Source organism: Cervus elaphus, chromosome 24 (genome assembly GCF_910594005.1).
Source record: "Cervus elaphus chromosome 24, mCerEla1.1, whole genome shotgun sequence".
Lineage (NCBI taxonomy): Eukaryota > Metazoa > Chordata > Mammalia > Artiodactyla > Cervidae > Cervus > Cervus elaphus.
This window is the reverse complement of record NC_057838.1, coordinates 19,495,500-19,513,077: the sequence shown is the minus strand read 5'-3', so window position 1 is coordinate 19,513,077 and position 17,578 is coordinate 19,495,500. Positions and strand designations below refer to the sequence as shown.

The 17,578-nt window shown below is 48.2% G+C and overlaps 1 protein-coding gene across 3 annotated transcripts in view; it reads right to left on the bottom strand.

Moving 5' to 3' along the window:
- Nucleotides 1-17,019, bottom strand: part of CMTM7 (CKLF like MARVEL transmembrane domain containing 7) — a 46,747-nt gene extending 29,728 nt beyond the window's left edge. The window contains exon 1 of one of the 3 annotated variants that reach the window (XM_043886239.1): nucleotides 16,774-17,019. In XM_043886239.1, the coding sequence (XP_043742174.1) occupies nucleotides 16,774-16,932 (159 nt within the window). In that variant the 5' untranslated portion in view covers nucleotides 16,933-17,019. The remainder of the gene's footprint in view (nucleotides 1-16,773) is intronic. The other 2 variants (XM_043886241.1, XM_043886240.1) reach the window with 2 other exon arrangements.
- Between the last annotated feature and the right edge of the window lie 559 nt (nucleotides 17,020-17,578).

Below are 17,578 nucleotides of genomic sequence, written 5' to 3'. Positions count from 1 at the left end.
AGCAAGTGCAGATGCTGAGCTGCAGCTGGTTCTCCAGAAGAACTAGATAAGATAATTCACGAAGGTTAACCACACTATAAAATAAATTCTCAGTGTAGACAAATACCCTTCTACTGGAAGAAGACAGCAGGCTTCCCAGGCGGCTCAGTGGTAAAGAATCCACCTGCCAATGCAGGACATGTAGGTTTGATCCTGGGTTGGAAAGAATCCCTGGAGAAGAAAATGGCAACCCACTCCAGTATTCTTGCCTGGAGAATATCAAAGACAGAGGGGCCTGGCAGTCCATGGGGTGGCAAAGGTCAGACAGGACTGAGCACGCATGCAGGGAAGAAGATGCTCTACAGGACTTTCATAGCTGGAGACAAAGTCAATGCCTGACTCCAAAGGACAGGCTCATCTTCTTGTTTTGGGCTATTGCAACATTAAATGCTCATTTACCATTCCGAAAATCCTGCTGCCCTTAAGAATTACACTAAATCTACCCTGCCTATGCTCTCAAAATGGAACAACAAGGCCTGGATGACAGCACATCTGTTTACAACATTGTTTATTAAATATTTTAAGACCTACTGCTCTGAAAAAGGATTGCTTTCAAAATCTGACCACTCATTGACAAGGCATCTGGTCATCCAAGATCTCTGAGATGTACAAAGTCAATGTTGTTTTCATGCCGGCTAACACAGCATTCATTCTGCAGCTCATGGGTCATTTCAACTTTCAAGTCTTATTATTTATTTATTTATTTTTAATGTAAATAGGCATTTTGCCAAGAAATGTTTTTATTTTTATTTATTTATTTATTTTCATTTATTTTTATTAGTTGGAGGCTAATTAGTTTACAATATTGTAGTGGGTTTTGTCATACATTGACATGAATCAGCCATGGATTTACATGTATCCCCCATCCCGATCCCCCCTCCCACCTCCCTCTCCCCCCAATTCCTCCGGGTCTTCCCAGCGCACCAGCCCTGAGCACTTGTCTCATGCATCCAGCCTGGGCTGGTGATCTGTTTCACTATAGATAATATACATGTTTCGATGCTGTTCTCTCGAAACATCCCACCCTCGCCTTCTCCCACAGAGTCCAAAAGTCTGTTCTGTACATCTGTGTCTCTTTTTCTGTTTTGCATATAGGGTTATCATTACCATCTTTCTAAATTCCATATATATGTGTTAGTATGCTATAAGTCTTATTATTTAATAAATACATTTTGTAAGGCTACATAGCTGGGCTTCCCAGGTGGCGCTAGAGGTAAAGAATCTGCCTGCCAATGCAGGAGACATAAGAGACATGGGTTTGATCCCTGGGTCAGGAAGATCCCCTGGAGGAGGGCATGGCAGCCCACTCCAGTGTTCTTGCCTACAGAATCCCACAGACAGAGGAGCCTGGCAGGCTAGGTCCACAGGGTCACAAATAGTTGGACATGACTGAAGTGACTTATCACACAACACAACATTCATTCTGCAGCCCATGGATCAAGGAGTCGTTTCAACTTCCAAGTATTACTATTCAATAAATACATTTTGTAACGCTATACAGTTGCCATAGACAGGGGTTCCTCTTATGGATCTGGGCAAAGTTAACTGAAAACCTCTGGGAAGGATCCACCATTGTCACTGCCATGAAGAAAATTCATGATTCACAGGAAGAGGTCAAGATATCAACATTAACAGGAATTTGGAAGAAGTTGAATTCAACCCCCATAGATGACTTCAAGGGGTTTCAAGACTTCAGTAGGGGAAGTAACTGCAGATATGGTGGAAACAGCAAGAGAACTAGAATTAGAAGTAGACCCTGAAGACGGGAAGTAATTGCTGCCTCTCCTGATAAAGCTTGAGTGGATGAGAAGTCACTTCTTACGGAAGAGCCAAGGAAGTGGTGTCTTGAGACAGAGTTGTGAAGTTTGTTGGTGAAAATGTTGCGAAGTTTGCTGAAATAACAACAAAGGACTTAGAATATTACATAAACTAAGGTGATAAAGCAGTGGCACGGTTTGAAAGGACTGACTCCAGTTTTGAAAGAAGTTCTCCACTATTTGGTCAAGTGCTGCCAAATAGCACTGTAGGCTGCAGAGAAGTCGTTCATGCAAGGAAGTGTCAATCTATGCGGCAATCTTTGCTGTTGTCCTATTTTAAGAAATTGCCATAGTTGCCCCGACCTTCAGCAATAACCACCTTGATCGGTCAGCAGTCATCAAATATCAAGGCCAGATCCTCCAGTAACAAAAAGACAATGACACATGAAGGCTCAGATGATGGTTAGCATTTTTTTTTTAGCAATAGAGTATTTTTCACTTAAGGTATGTACATTTTTTAGACATAATGCTATTGCAGAGGTAATAGACCACAATACAGTACAAACATAATTTTTATATAACACTGGGAAACCAAAAAATTCATGTCTCACTTTACTGTGATACTCACTTTACTGCGGTGGTCTGGAACCAAATGTACACAACAAACTGTGATGGTAGACGTTCCGTCCGCAAGGAGACGCCCATCAGCTTTAGGGGATGCATGTCACACTGCAGGGTGTTTTTTTCAGGCACACCCAGAGGCGTGTGGGATCTTAACTCCCCAGTCATGGATCAAACTCATGCCCCACTGCATTGGAAGGCAGGGTCTTAACCACTGGACCACCAGGGACATCCCTACACTGCAGTTTTGCTTTGATTTACAATGTTGTGTTAATTTCTCTCGTATACACTGCAGCTTGTCCTCTGCCCAAAGTGGCAGTCAGTCAACACTGCTCCATAATGATGACACTTGAGGACCCTTGTAAAACCAATGGCACATTGTCAACACAAGGTCAGTGGTGCTTCTTTTTACCTTCCCCATGTGAGACTCACAACAAACACGATATATCAATAAGGCCCCCATCTCTGAAATCATTAGGTCCCTCCAAGGAGTTAAAATAGATATGGTCAAGTTATTTATACCACCATGATACTGCTCACAATTCTTTCCTGAAAGGTTACAGAAATAACTTTGGTTCCTATTGATTTTATTTTTTCATTCAGTAAATATTGATTTCTTTTCATCTCCCCTCGTTTCAAATGAGAGTTGAAAACAAAAATAACAAAACTGCTTAAGTGAACAGCAAAAAGTAACATCCGAATTCGGTGCAGACTGGCCTTGCAGATCCAGGGTGTGCCCCAGGGAAGAATACTGATAAACCAGTTCTGCAGGTGGAGGGAGGCTTCGGTCAGGTTTGCATGTCCCCAGAGCACACCACCTTAGGGCCTTGTCAGGGATCAACCAGAGGCAAAGCCGTTCATTCCAAAGGCTCCTGAGAAACACAGGCAGGCGCTGCTCCACTGAAAGTGAGTGAAAAGTGAAAGTGAAAGTCACTCAGTCATGTCCAACTCTTTTCGACCCCTCATGGACTATACAGTCCATGGAATTCTCCAGGCCAGAATACTGGACTGGGTAGCCTTTCCCTTCTCCAGGGAATCTTCCCAACCCAGGGATATAACTCAGGTCTCCCTCATTGCAGGCGGATTCTTTACCAGCTGAGCCACTGGGGAAGCCCAAGAATACTGGAGTGGGTAGCCTATCCCTTCTCCAGCAGATCTCCTGACTCAGGAATCGAACCAGGGTCTCCTACGTTGCAGGCGGATTCTTCACCAACTGAGCTCTCAGGGACACCCCGGCTCCACTGAGCTCCCCTTTACCAGGTCAGTGTCCACATCCCAGCTACCGCAGAGGGCACAGCTCACTCCGCCCACCTGCAACCTTCTAAAGATTTTCCTTGCACAGTGGGAGCTGTCTGGTTCAGAGGCCCCCCATCCTGAGTTTATCGACTCCCCTTCTCTGGTCTGCAGCCAATGAACAGAACCAAAGCCCAGCTCCACTGCCCCAAATGGGAGCATCTCTCTGGGACCCCTCACTCTCCAGAGCTCCCGGCAAGATCAGGCTGAGGCTAGACTTCTCAAACCCATGGTCTAGTCCTCCCCTGCCCTGGACTGCAGCCCTCACTCAGGCAATTTTTGCAGGAGTTATTACTCAGCCATAATAAGGAGCAGGACTGTGCCATATGCTGACACATGGACGAATCTAGAGACGGTCAAACAGAGTGAAGTCAGTCAGAAAGAGAAAAACAAATATTGCTATTAACCCACATATGTAGAATCTAGGGGGGAAAAAAAGGCAGAGGTGATCTTATTTGCAAAGCAGAAACGGAGACACAGACACAGAGAACGAAAGCATGGACACCAAGGCGGGACGGGAGAGTGGGATGGACTGGGAGACTGGGATCCACAATCCATGTACACAACAGAGAACTACTGAGGACCTCCTGCAAGGCACAGGGGATCTACTCAGAGCTCTGTGGGGACCTAGATGGGGAGGGAGGAAAAACAGAGGGGTGCGTGTACACACACAGCCGAGTCACTCTGCTATACGGCAGAAGCTAGCATGACACTGTAAAGCAGCTATACTCCAATAAAAATACATATTATTAAATAAGTAAAAGAATCCCCATCTCGAGCTCTATTTTTAAGAAGCTTGACTTCAACACTCCCTGTGATGGATTCTGGGAAATTCTAACTATGCTGATCACACAGGTCTTCTTGTTCTCCAGGCTTTTCTGGTCCCTAACATCTTAAGTCAAGTAGGAGTCTAGACAGCTTGAACTCTGAACCCTGAACCCCAAGTAGAGCCTCCCAATGACAGTGGATGTGGAAAACCTCTGACACCCCCTGGGAGGAGATCACAGGAGATGTTTGAGAATCTGAGTTACAGAACAGACGAAAAAATGGCCAAGGGCAGGCAACAGCTGGCGGGCCTAGGAATTCCACCTTCAGGGATTTCTCCTTCTTATAAGCTTGTACACACAGAGAACTATGATATGTAAAATGGTATCTACGACAGCACTTCAACATAACAAAAGATGGGAAATAACCCAAGTGCCCATCAACAGGGGATTGGTTAAAAAACAATATGGTCAATCCATTCTCTGGGACACAACGCAGCTCTTAAGGAACATGAGGAGAATGAGAACACTCTGAATGCATACGGAATGATCCCCAAGGCGGAAAGCCAATGGAGAGATTAATATTTTACCTCTCTGTGTGTAGCACACACTGAAACATAAACTATGAATAACTCCTGATGATATATAAGAAAACAGTTATCAGTGGGAGCCTCCAGGAAGGAAATGTGGAAACTGGAAGAGTTTATGCACTTTTAAAATCTTGATCGTGTGAATGTTATCTACTCAAAAATAGGAAATACACTTTTAACAGTTGTACAACCACAGTTACTGTGAGCATCAGCATTTTCATTTTTTAGAATGGCTCTAGGAAGGGACCCTGGAGGACAGTGGGACTGCTGGGCAGTGGAGGCCTGTCTTATGGCCATTCTTCTGCACAGAAGGTATTTAAACTCCCCGCACAGTCTCCTCATCTGTAAAGTGGAAATACTGTTCTAAGCATTAAGAAATAGCAAAGGAGATGTGATGTCATTCCCATGGTTATGTCACATGCTGGGGTGAAGGGATGCTGCAGAGGTGAGTAATTAAAGCTCCAAATCAGTTGACTCTGAGCTGATGAAAAGAATGTTCTCTTCAAGTGAAAATCCCTCAGTTGAGTCTGACTCTTTGTGACCACATGGACTGTAGTCTGCCAGCCTCCATCCATGGGATTTTCCAGGCAAGAGTACCAGAGTTGGTTGCCATTTCCTTCTCCAGGGGATCTTCCCGACCCAGGGATTCAACTGGGGTCTACCGGCATTATAGGCAAACGCTTTACCATATGAGCCACCAGGGAAGATCTGAACCTGGGTCCTAACAGTGAGTGAATTCTTGGCTTTTGAAGCATTTAGCACAATGCCCAGAGCAAGGATTCCAACCAACAGGTTGACTGCACAAGACCACAGCCGAGATAAAAACTTATCTAATTGTTATGGTAAAAATGGCCACTGTAAGGACTTCCTTGGTGGTCTGATGGTTAAGAATCCACCTTGCAATGTGCAGAACATGGGTTCGACCCCTGGTCCAGGAACTAAGATCCCATATGCCACAGGGTAAGCTCAAGTGCCACAACAGAGATCCTACAAGCCGTAACCAAGATCCAATGCAGCCAAGTAAAGTAAATATATTTTTTCAATGGCCACTGTACCTCCTACCTCCTGCACGGCTGTTGACGCTCCACTCCCCTTCTTTTCTGGCTGAGGAGCAGCCGTGAAAGCACCAGATCTCATGCAGGAGACACGGGTTTCTGTGGGTGTATGAGATATCTCCTGCTGCCTAACAAATTACCCCAAGTAGGTAGCTTAAACTGATATTCATTTAAAATCTCACAGTTTCCAGCAGTCGGGAGCTCTGCTAGTCTTCTGCTCAGGGTCTCATGAGGCTGCGGTCGAGGTGGGGGCTTGGCTGGGGTTTCCTCTGAGGCTTGGAGTTCTCACCCAAGCTCATGCGCTTTTGCAACTATGGGGTCCTATTTTCTGGCTGATTTCAGCTGAGGGCTGCTCTCAGCTTCTAGACACAACCCATAGCTGCACCCCACGTGGCCTCCGCTGGGCCCAGGAAGGCAGGTTAGTTCTCCGGGGTCAGCAAGAGAATCTCTCCCTTTGGGAAGAACCCAGTGTCTTTCTTAAGGACTGTCATCTGATTAAGCCAGGCTGATGGCTCAGATGGTAAAGAATGAATCCACCTGCAATGCAGGAGACCCGGGTTCAATCACTGAATGGGAAAGATCCCCTGGAGAAGGGAATGGCTACCCATTGCAGTATTCTTGCCTGGAGAATCCCACAGACAGAGGAGCCTGGCGGGCTACAGTCCATGGGGTCAAAAAGAGTCGGACATGACTGAGGGACTTTCATCTGAAGATAACTTCATCTTGATCAACTCAGAATCAACTGACTTGGAGCTTTAATTACATCTGCAGCATCCCTTCCCCCTGGCACATCACATAACCAGGGGAATGACATCACATCTCCTTTGCTATTCCTTAATGCTGAGAATTTCAAATCCTGAAAGATGATGCTGTAAAGGTGCTTCACTCAATATGCCGGCAAATTTGGAAAACTCAGCAGTGGCCACAGGACTGGAAAAGGTCAGTTTTCATTCCAATCCCAAAGAAAGGCAATCCCAAAGAATGCTCAAACTACCGCACAATTGCACTCATCTCACACACTAGTAATGCTCAAAATTCTCCAAGCCAGGCTTCAGCAATATGTAAACCGTGAACTTCCAGATGTTCAAGGTGGTTTTAGAAAAGGCAGATGAACCAGAGATCAGATTGCTGACATCCACTGGATCATCGGAAAAGCAAGGGAGTTCCAGAAAAACATCTATTTCTGCTTTATTGACTATGCCAAAGCCTTTGACTGTGTGGATCACAACAAACTGTGGAAAATCCTGAAAGAGATGGGAATACCAGACCACCTGACCTGCCTCTTGAGAAACCTGTATGCAGGTCAGGAAGCAACAGTTAGAACCAGTCATGGAACAACAGACTGGTTCCTAATAGGAAAAGGAGTACGTCAAGGCTGTATATTGTCACCCTGCTTGTTTAACTTACACGCAAAATACATCATGAGAAACGCTGGACTGGAAGCACAAGCTGGAATCAAGATTGCCGGGAGAAATATCAAAAACCTCAGGTATGCAGATGACACCACCCTTATGGCAGAAAGTGAAGAGGAACTAAAAAGCCTCTTGATGAAAGTGAAAGAGGAGAGTGAAAAAGTTGGCTTAAAGCTCAACATTTAGAAATGTAAGATCATGGCATCTGGTCCCATCACTTCATGGCAACTAGATGGGTATACAGTGGAAACAGTGTCAGACTTTATTTTTCTGGGCTCCAAAATCACTGCAAATGATGACTGCAGCCATGAAATTAAAAGATGCTTACTCCTTGGAAAGAAAGTTATGACCAACCTAGAAAGCATATTAAAAAGCAGAGACATTACATTGCCAACAAAGGTCCGTCTAGTCAAGGCTATGGTTTTTCCAGTGGTCATGTATGGATGTGAGAGTTGGACTGTGAAGAAAGCTGAGCACCGAAAAACTGATGCTTTTGAACTGTGGTGTTGGAGAAGACTCTTGAGAGTCCCTTGGACTGCAAGGAGATCCAACCAGTCCATCCTGAAGGAGATCAGTCCTGGGTGTTCATTGGAAGGACTGATGCTGAAGTTGAAACTCTAATACTTTGGCCACCTCATGCGAAGAGTTGACTCATTGGAAAAGACCCTGATGCTGGGAGAGATTGGGGGCAGGAGGAGAAGGAGACGACAGAGGATGAGATGGCTGGATGGCATCACCAACTCGATGGACATGAGTTTGAGTAAACTCTGGGAGTTGGTGATGGACAGGGAGGCCTGTCGTGCTGCGACTCATGGGGTCGCAAAGAGTTGGACACGGCTGAGCTGAATTGAACTGAATGGTGAGAAAAAGTCGAAGGTCCGGTCCACACTTCAGAGGATGGAACTGCATAGGGTTGTGACTCATGGGATGAGACATTACTTTGCCAACAAAAGTCCATCTAGTCAAAGCTATGATTTTTCCAGTGGTCATGTATGGATGTGAGAGATGGACTGTAAAGAAGGCTGAGCGCCGAAGAATTGATGCTTTTGAACTGTGGTATTGGAGAAGACTCTTGAGAGTTCCTTGGACTGCAAGGAGATCAAACCAGTCCATCCTAAAGGAAATCAACCCTGAATGTTAACTGAAAGGACTGATGCTGAAGCTAAAGCTCCAATACTATGACGACCTGATGCAAAGAGCTGACTCACTGGAAAAGACCCTGATGCTGGGAAAGATTGAAGGCAGGAGGAGAAGGGGATGACAAAAGATAAGATGACTGGATGGCATCACTGACTTGATGGACATGAGTTTGAGTAAGCTCCGGGAGTTGGTGATGGACAGGGAGGCCTGGCATGCTGCAGCCCATGGGATCTACAACATGCCCACAGTCATGACACTTGACAGTCTGACAACAAATCACAGACAACTGAACAACAAGGGACTCACGGGAGGGGTCCCCCTAGGGTGTGTCAGCCACAGAGGGGGAGCCTTGGAGCCTGCCTGCCACACACAGAGGGATAGCACACCATGGCAGGGGAAGGGTTAGTCTGTGGCCACACTTAGGATCCCATTCTGGCTCCAGAAATAAATAGAATTTTCCAACCTTGTGCAAGTGACAAAATCTCTCAGCCTTCATTCAATGAAAATAAGGGAAAAGGAAAAAAAAAAAAAAAGAAAAGAAAGGAAAATAATTAACAAATAGTCGTTAAGGATTAGCCAAGGGAAACTGCATGTGAAATTGCCTGACATGACAAAGCAGACACTCGCCCTTTAGTTCTTCTCTTGGGAGGAACTTAGGACATAACACCAGGATGATACTAATGATTTCACTTTTTTTTTTTTTTGCCACTCCACGTGACACGCAGAATCTTACTTCTCTGACCAGGGAGCCAGGGAAGTGCTACTAATGGTTTCCTCTTAAGCCTTCCAGAGGCCCAGAGAGAAATATGTGAAATGCTTTCTAAAATACGACACACTCTGTCTGTCCTATTCCCCAGAGAGGGATTTCCCCACTCAGACTGAGTTCATCTCTGGCAAAAGGTGAAACTGTCACCAGCATCTACTGGCACATCTCAGAGCACCTCCTTTTAACTCTGTGACTGCCTGCCCACCAAAGAGGAGCCAGGTGGGTCCTCTAACCAAATAATGGACTCATATGTAGTTACCACAGCATCCTTTCCAGCTAAGATTTAATGACATGAGGGGACTTCCTAGGTGGTCTAGTGGTTAAGACTCTGCACTACCAAGGCAGGGCGCCTGGGTTCAATCCGTGGTCTGGGAACTAGCTAGCTCCCACACGCTGCAACTAAAGATCTTGCATGCAGCAAAGAAGATCAAAGAGCCTCTGTGCTACAACCAAGACCCAGTACAGCCAAATAAGTAATTAGAAAAAAAAAGAAAAGGTTTAAAGACACGGGAAACTTTTCATGGCATATTGATAATGAAAAAGAGTGACTCCAAGTTGTCCTTTTATGAATTCAAGATCTAGACTCAAACTGCCCCAAATGCAGCTTCATTATTTATGGCTTTGTGATTTTGGGCAAGTTGCCAAATTTCTCTGTTTCCTCATCTGTAAGATGCAGATAATTATAGGAACTACCTATTCTGAGGACTGAATAAGCCCACACATGTAAAACACCTAGCCTAGTCATTGTCACCTAACAGGAACTCAATGTATGATAAATGCTATTATTATTACTATTATTATTAGCTAAGTATCACTTTCATCATATGAGAGAAAAAGTTTTAAAAAGACTTCCCTTTAAACAATACTAGCATTATTGCCGCCTCCCTAGGGGAATAAAGAAAACCTAAGAGGGGACTTCCCTGGTGGTCTGGTAGATAAGACTCCACGCTCCCAAAGCAGGGGGCCCAGGTTCAATCCCTGGTGGGGGAACTAAGATCCCACATGCTGCAACTCAGCCCAAGCACCCCAACTAGAGAGCCCGCATGCCACAACGAAGACCCAGAGCAGCCAAAAAAAATAATAAATTAATAAACATTGAAAAGAAAAAAAAAGAAAACCTAAGAGGAAGAAGTGAGTAAAAAGGCATGGAGGTCATGCTCTCTTCAGTCACTCTCTCTGCACTCCAGAAGGTCCAAGTCACCCTGTGCCCAAAAGCATTTATTTCATTTCTCCTCTCCCTTTCCTACTCCCTTCTGAATTCCTTTCAGTGTCTCCACCTCTATGAATGAGAGTGATACCCGCATTACTCTGAAGTTTCACAGCAATCTCTTCTGCAGGTAATGTGTGGCAACCACTTTCGAGACAACTTCTCTCTTTCTCTATCAATGAATCTGTCCACCTATCTCTTTAAAGGGAAAAGGCTGCCCCAGGGAAAGGAAGAGCCTTGTCACTGCCAAGTAAAACGCAGACCAGGTCAAAGGCTTTCGCAGCAGGACTGCCGCTGGTCCAGAGGATGCGGCTGCGCTGGGAAGAGGGCCCCTTCTCCTTGCGAGCCCTCATCTCTCAGGAAGGCTAGGGGATGGAGGGCCAGCAGCCAGTGCCAGGCCCTGAGCCAGGCCACCAATGCCAGGGGGTTGCTAAGAACCCGGCAGAGGAATGCCCGGGAGTGAGCAGCGGGCAAAGAAACCTCTGAGCCAAACTGGTGACAAAGGAGGACAGCATGAGGCAGGCGGCGGGTCACTGGGAGGCTCCCGGGCGGCAGGCCTGGGCCGGTGCCGCGGGCAGATGGCAGGGTGAGGAAACAGATGGGCGGCCAGGGGCCCCCAGGCAGGAAGCGTCAGCCTGGACAGCAGGGGATGTGCCTGGGAGGAAGGGAGGAAAGAACTGAAATGAATGCGCTGACCCACATAGGGAGGCCTCGGAATGTTCTGGAGGGTCTCCAGGATCCATGGTGATGCCAGGGACCCTGTGAGACTGTCTGGACTCATGTGAGACCACACACAGCCCCCCAACCCCCACCCTCATCCCCTAGCCTGATGGACCCCTTCAGCTGCTGTTTTCATCAGGACCCTCTCCTCTGGCCAGTGGCTCCCGATCGGGGTGCAGTTATTTGGGGTGTCCTGCAGGGGAATTCTTGCCAGTAGCTAGGAAATCCACATGGTCTGCAGCCTGAATAAATAAATCCTCACACCCATGAGGTGTCGTCATCCTTCCGATGTACGTGGAGGCTGTTGCCATTGCTTAAACACAACTGCCTTTCAAAGTATTGGATGAAAAGAGGGACTTCTCTGGTGGGTCAGTGCTTAAGACTGAGCCTTCCAGTACTGAGGGGTGCGGGTTTGATCCCTGGTCGGGGAACTAAGATCCCACATACCTCGTGGCCACAAAACCCAAACATAAGAAACAGAAGCAACACTGTAACAAGTTCCACAAAGACTTTAAAAATGGTCCACATCAAAAGTATGTGATAAAAGAGAGAGACTGCAATGGACATTATACAGTTCTTATTTCATTCTGGACACACAGATTTCTCCAAGACCTCTTGCTTTTGAAAAGGACACGTGACTACTCTGACCAACGGTATCACCCTTGAGTCAAAGAATTAAAAAAGAGATATTTTCACACCAGCAACCAATGACTGATATTAACGTCAAAGAAATAAATCTTTTCTTATGAAGCTCTTAAAAAAAGAAAATAAAACCCTTAACAAAGTCTTTTAGCCCACCTGTTTCTTTTCTAAACCATCAGACACTGAAAAGAAGACTGTGACTTAAAATATTATTACTACCACATTTGGCTCCTGGAAATTTCTGGATGATACAGAGACAATCATTGATTTCTGGACGTTAACAAGGCTAGAGAGTTGTTTAATGCCAGCATGCTCAGCAGGGCAAGACGCACTCCATCTCTCTCTGTGTGAAAGGTCATGGCCATTTATCCGAAGGAAGGATTAATGGCTTTGCACACCAAAACTTCTCCGCAGGGCGGTTCATCACTGTCTTGTTCATCCACAGGCAGAACTGGAAGCTCCTCGAGCCACAAAAACAGGGGAGGGGGCTGGTCACACAAACCATGATGCACTTATAACTGGCTGCAAAAACACTGTTGAAAACCTCATTGCGTGCAAACCTTAGGTGACATGAAAAAATCACCCATTACCTGTTAAGCAAATAAAAGCACTTTACAAAACTGTAGCGTGTCATCCTACTTTTCTAAAAATAAGACAAAACCAGCAACCGCAAATTGTGTGTCGCCTATGAAATAGTGTAAAATTTTACTTTCAGTAATAAACCCGGGGGGAGAGGGAATGGGAGGGTCTAGTTTTTTCTTGGTTTCCCGAAGTTTCTACAATGAACAAGTATTACTTCTGTTATCGGGAATAAAGCCTGTAAGTTACGTCTTATTATTTTAATTTGTTTGACCGTTGATGGACAGCAGTTTCTTGTTGTTGGATTGGGATTGGGTTGGGGTGAAAGACTATTTTTTGGCTAGGTCAGGTCTTAGTTGTGTCATGTGGTATCTAGTTCCCTGACAAGGGATCGAAGTCAGGCCCCCTGCATTAAGAACTTGGAGTCTTAGCCACTGGACCACCAGGGAAGTCCCAAGGGGTCAAAAACTCATGACATGAGGTTCTTTGCTGCCCTCAACCCTCCAGCTGCCATGAAACAGGGCATGGGAATGCCAACTGCATTTGGGAACCAAACTGGGGCTCCTCCTTCCACACAGACCTGAGACAGAGCATGAAAGGTGAGCCATTCTGAGCTATGCTTGCTCATTCTCCACTAACAGGTCTTTTCATGGCTGTATCAGAGGCTGCGATCCCCCACCGTCTAACTCCATCTGGGATGTGGGCTGTGAATACCCAAGGGAAGTCTGTACTTGCCCCACACTCCTAGAAAGTCTTTAGGAAGCCAGGAAAACTCAGGAACTCTCCCCAGACTCACACACCTACTTAGTCTCCTCCTTCAATAGCATTCCTGATAACACCTCTCTTTAGGATAGTTAAGTACTTGTCATGCCTTCATTATTTTGCTGAAATGAATGAAACACATCCTGGATACGATCCTAATCCCAAAGACAACCAAAAGACAATTTCCATGAAGTTCCAAAATGACCCCAGGGGGCTGTGCAGTCCCAGGTTGAGAACCATCGCTTCAATAGTGAATTGATACTGATATGATTACTTCCAGGATAATCTCAGAACAAGCACTGTATTCTCAGCATGCTCCGGCAGACCCTGGATGGGCTAGTCCTGGCATATTTCTCCAGACTCACTCACACCATTCCCAGCCCTGTCCCCTTCCCTCCAACCATCATCACTCCTCCTTCCTCCGGTCACTGAGCCCCTGTCTGTGCTCTTCCTTCTTCTGGCAATGCTGTTCCCTTATCCTCCAAATATCCCTTCCACAGAAAAGCCCTTTCTTACCTCCCTGACAGGGTAGACCTCCCAGTTAATTCCCTGCGGCAGGGGTCCCCAACGTCTGGGATCTGATGCCTGATGATCTGAGATGGAGTTGATGTAATAATAATAGAAAGAAAGTGCACAATAAATGTAATGCACTTGAATCATCCTGAACCATCTCCCGCCCTCAGTCCATGGAAAATTGTCTTCCATGAAACTGGTGCCTGGTGCCCAACAGGTTGGGGACTGCTGCTCTATGGGCCTCTTGTTCATAACTTTTGTCCCAGTGTACAATTTTATATTTAAAACCACTTAATGTTTATTTTCCCAATTATACTATAAAGAGGTCAGGGGCTGTTCCTGACCCCTCTTGTTCACTGGGCCTTCCACACTGTCCTAGCATACAGCAGGTGCTCTATATTTACTGAGTAAATAAAAGAACCTTCTAGGAATTCTCTGGTGGTCCAGTAGTTTGAACTCGGTGCTCTGACTGCCGAGCGCCTGGGTTCAATCCCTGATTAGGGAACTAAGATTCCACAAGCTGCACAGCGTGACTGAAAATAAAACTTTAAAAAAAGGAAGTTTCTGGAAGACACTTAAGGTTGCCATCTTCACTGCTTATGAAACTACATTCTGATTCTCCGTGCTTATTATGGTTCTGCAAATGTCACAATCTCTGCCGAAAGGATCTATCTTGTTAACGGCTGTACTCCACAGGCTTGGCTTCTACAGAGGTAAGAAGAGAGCAGATGCTCAATAAGAGAGATAAACCCCTCTCTAAATGTCAGGAAGAACTGCCCAGCACTGGCCCTCTTCTCACCCTACCTCCTTCCTTTCTACGTCCCCCTGCCCAGAATCGCCGGACTAAAGTCACTAGGAGGCCAACAGGGCATGCCCAGCCTGACACACCCACACTCAACTCAAGATTCAACTCAAATGTCACCTTAATCTTCCCTCCGTCCTTCCTTCCTTATGTGGGCAACCACAGATCTTTCAACTCCTCAACCAGGCAGTTTGGGGACAAGTCTGTCTTCTCAGCAAAACCACAGAATCCTTGAGGGCAAGGGCTTTGTCACAGCCATCTGTTTCCGGAGAAACAGAGGTGAACATGGCACTCACCAAAGTCTGATGAACAAATAAAATGATGAGGGGTGCTGGGGGAGCCCCAGGAAGGCCCTCTGGATGCCTGCAGGGGTCAGGGCACTCCTTCCAGCTCAGGCCCCTCAAGGACTCGGATGATGCCAGGAGGCCCACCTCCAGCTCACACTCTGTGAGGATCCAGATGGGCCTTCCTTCCTCGAGTAGTGGATTTGGGGGGACTCCCAGAGAAGAGGAAGAGGAGGAGGAGATCAGCCCTAAATGGTCTCTGTGTAGTAATATGACCATGGCAACGGCAACTTCACTCCCAGAGGGTCTGCTCAAACCAGCCTGCATCCACAGGGCAGTCCCCAGGGAAGGAAGAAGGTGTTAAGAACCCTCTGGGCACTCAGAGATGCAACTCTCCAAGTCTCTGTTCTCTCTGGGACATCAGGCCATCACTGTCACCTGCAACTTGGCCCAAGGGCCAAAGGTAAGAGGCTAGTTTAGAAGCTGAATGAAGGGGAGGTTTCTCTTCTCCACTGTGTGTGTCTATTAAACTTATGGATGAAAATAGAGGCTCTGACCCCAATCTTTGTCCACCAAACTCATCATTCAGCTCCTGATACACCTTCCAAGGCTCCCATTCATCTTTCTTAAGGATGGGGAGGTAGGTAGGTCCCCTCTATTTGGCTGATCAGATCTCTCAGTCTGAATCCCCCAAAATGCCCTACTCAAAGCCAACACAGCTGCACATGATTTATTTTGGTTAGTAGCTAAAATACTTCCACTTCCTAATTTTTAGTCCATCTAGATGCTCTTCTTTGAGAAAAGGGAACTCAGTCCCTCTTCCCTTCAGGTCTGGCCTAAGCAGGAAACCAGAGCCCCCTCTACACACCCTTGGCCCCCAGAGTAACAGAGCTGTGGATGCCTGTGAGGCCCTCACGCTGTGTCCAGGCAGGCCCGGCCTCTGGGTCTGTGGCCTTGTGTATAAGCCCCATGCCTCCCTCCTTTCAAAACTACCACTTTCTCCTCTACCATTCTCGCTGCAAACATTATCAGGAGTGGAATCAAAAAGAGCCCGGCCGAGTTTCCAAACACATCAGACGAAGGGGAAAGGTGTTTCAGGTTTAAAACTTGTGAGGAAGAAAAACTTGGGAAGAGAGAGAAGAATGGGGAACACGCCGGGGCAAGGTCTGCCCTGCTGGAGGCCCCCGCCTCTGTCCCGCCCGGCTCCCTTTCCGGAGATGCCCACTCCCCAACAAAGTACAGAGGCCTCCCCAGTGACCACTGCCGTCCAGCGGCCCCGAGGGCCAGCCCTCCCTTGGGAGTCGAGGGGCAGGGCCCGGGACAGCTGCCCCAAGGGTCCCCGCGCCTTCTGCCCCCGGGAAGGCCGGGCCGTGGACCCCGCGCTCGGGCGAGGCCGCTCGGGTGGCAGGAAGCCCAGCGGCGCGGGGTTCGCGAGGAAGACGCGGCGGCCAGAGCGCTGGAAGAGGTCGGCTTCCGCGGCCTGAGCGCCGCCCCTGGCACTCCCCACCCCCTGCGCGGGTCCGAAGCGGCGCGGCCCGAGAAGAGGAAGGAAGACGCTCGGGAACTTTGGCCGTGGTTTCTTACGGTCCCAGGCAGACCGACCCCGCGGAGCGGCTGGAGAAACTTGGGAGCCCGGAGCAGGGGCCGGGGGAGCAGGCCGGGGGGGTGCGCCGAGTTCCTCGCCGGAGGAAGCCCCCTTCAACTTGACTGGGGTGACTCGCGACCCCGCCCGGGGCGCGATGCTCCCGCCGCAGCCGCGTCCGCTCCCCGGACCCTGCTCTCCGCGTCACGCCGCAGGACCCCGGCCCGCGCCCTGGCCTCTCTTACCATCTGCGCCACCTTCAGTATCGCCCCGTGGGTGCGGGGGTAGATGGGATCCAGCAGATTCTCCAAGGAGCTCACGCCCAGCGGCCCCGCGCCGGCTCCGGCTCCCGGGGCGCTGCCGCTGCTGCACGTGGTGCGGACGAGCCCGGCTCCGTGCGACATCGCGCGGCCCTTGCCCGCGGGCCGCCTCCGGCGGCGGAGGCCAGGGGCCAGTACCAGAGGGGCGGGGCCTGTGTGGGCGGGGCCTCTGTGTGGAGGGGCGGGGCCTTGGTGGGCGGGGCGCAAAGCCCCGGGCCCGCGCGGGCGACGCCCACCCACCCACAGGCCGGGGCGCAGCTGAAAGGTGGCTGCAGCCTCCGCCCTCGGGGAGGCGCGGAAGTTGGACTGGAGGGGGCGAGGGAAACGGATGCCCCGAGTGTTAGCCTTTCCGAGGTGGGCGAGGCCGGGCACAGCTGGTCTGAGCCTCCTGGGATCTGGTGTGGGCGCGGCTGCGGATGTGTGCTAAGGGCCCCTGAAGTATAAACTACACTCACTGAAATGCCCAAACCTTCCGTGTTCAGCTCCATTAATTGTTCTGTATGAGTGTACATCTGTATAATCACCGCCCACGGGGGAAAAGTTCCATCGCTCTTTTCCCACTTCCTGTCGCTATAGATTCGTTTTGCTGCTTTTTCGTTTGTCCACTCTTTTGGTGGACAGAAGGTCTCATTTCTCTGGGGGGGGGGGGTAACTATCACTGGGTTTGCTGGGTCACAAAGTGTGCATAGGTTTATCTCTAGAAGAAGCTGTCAAACAGCTATCCAAGAGA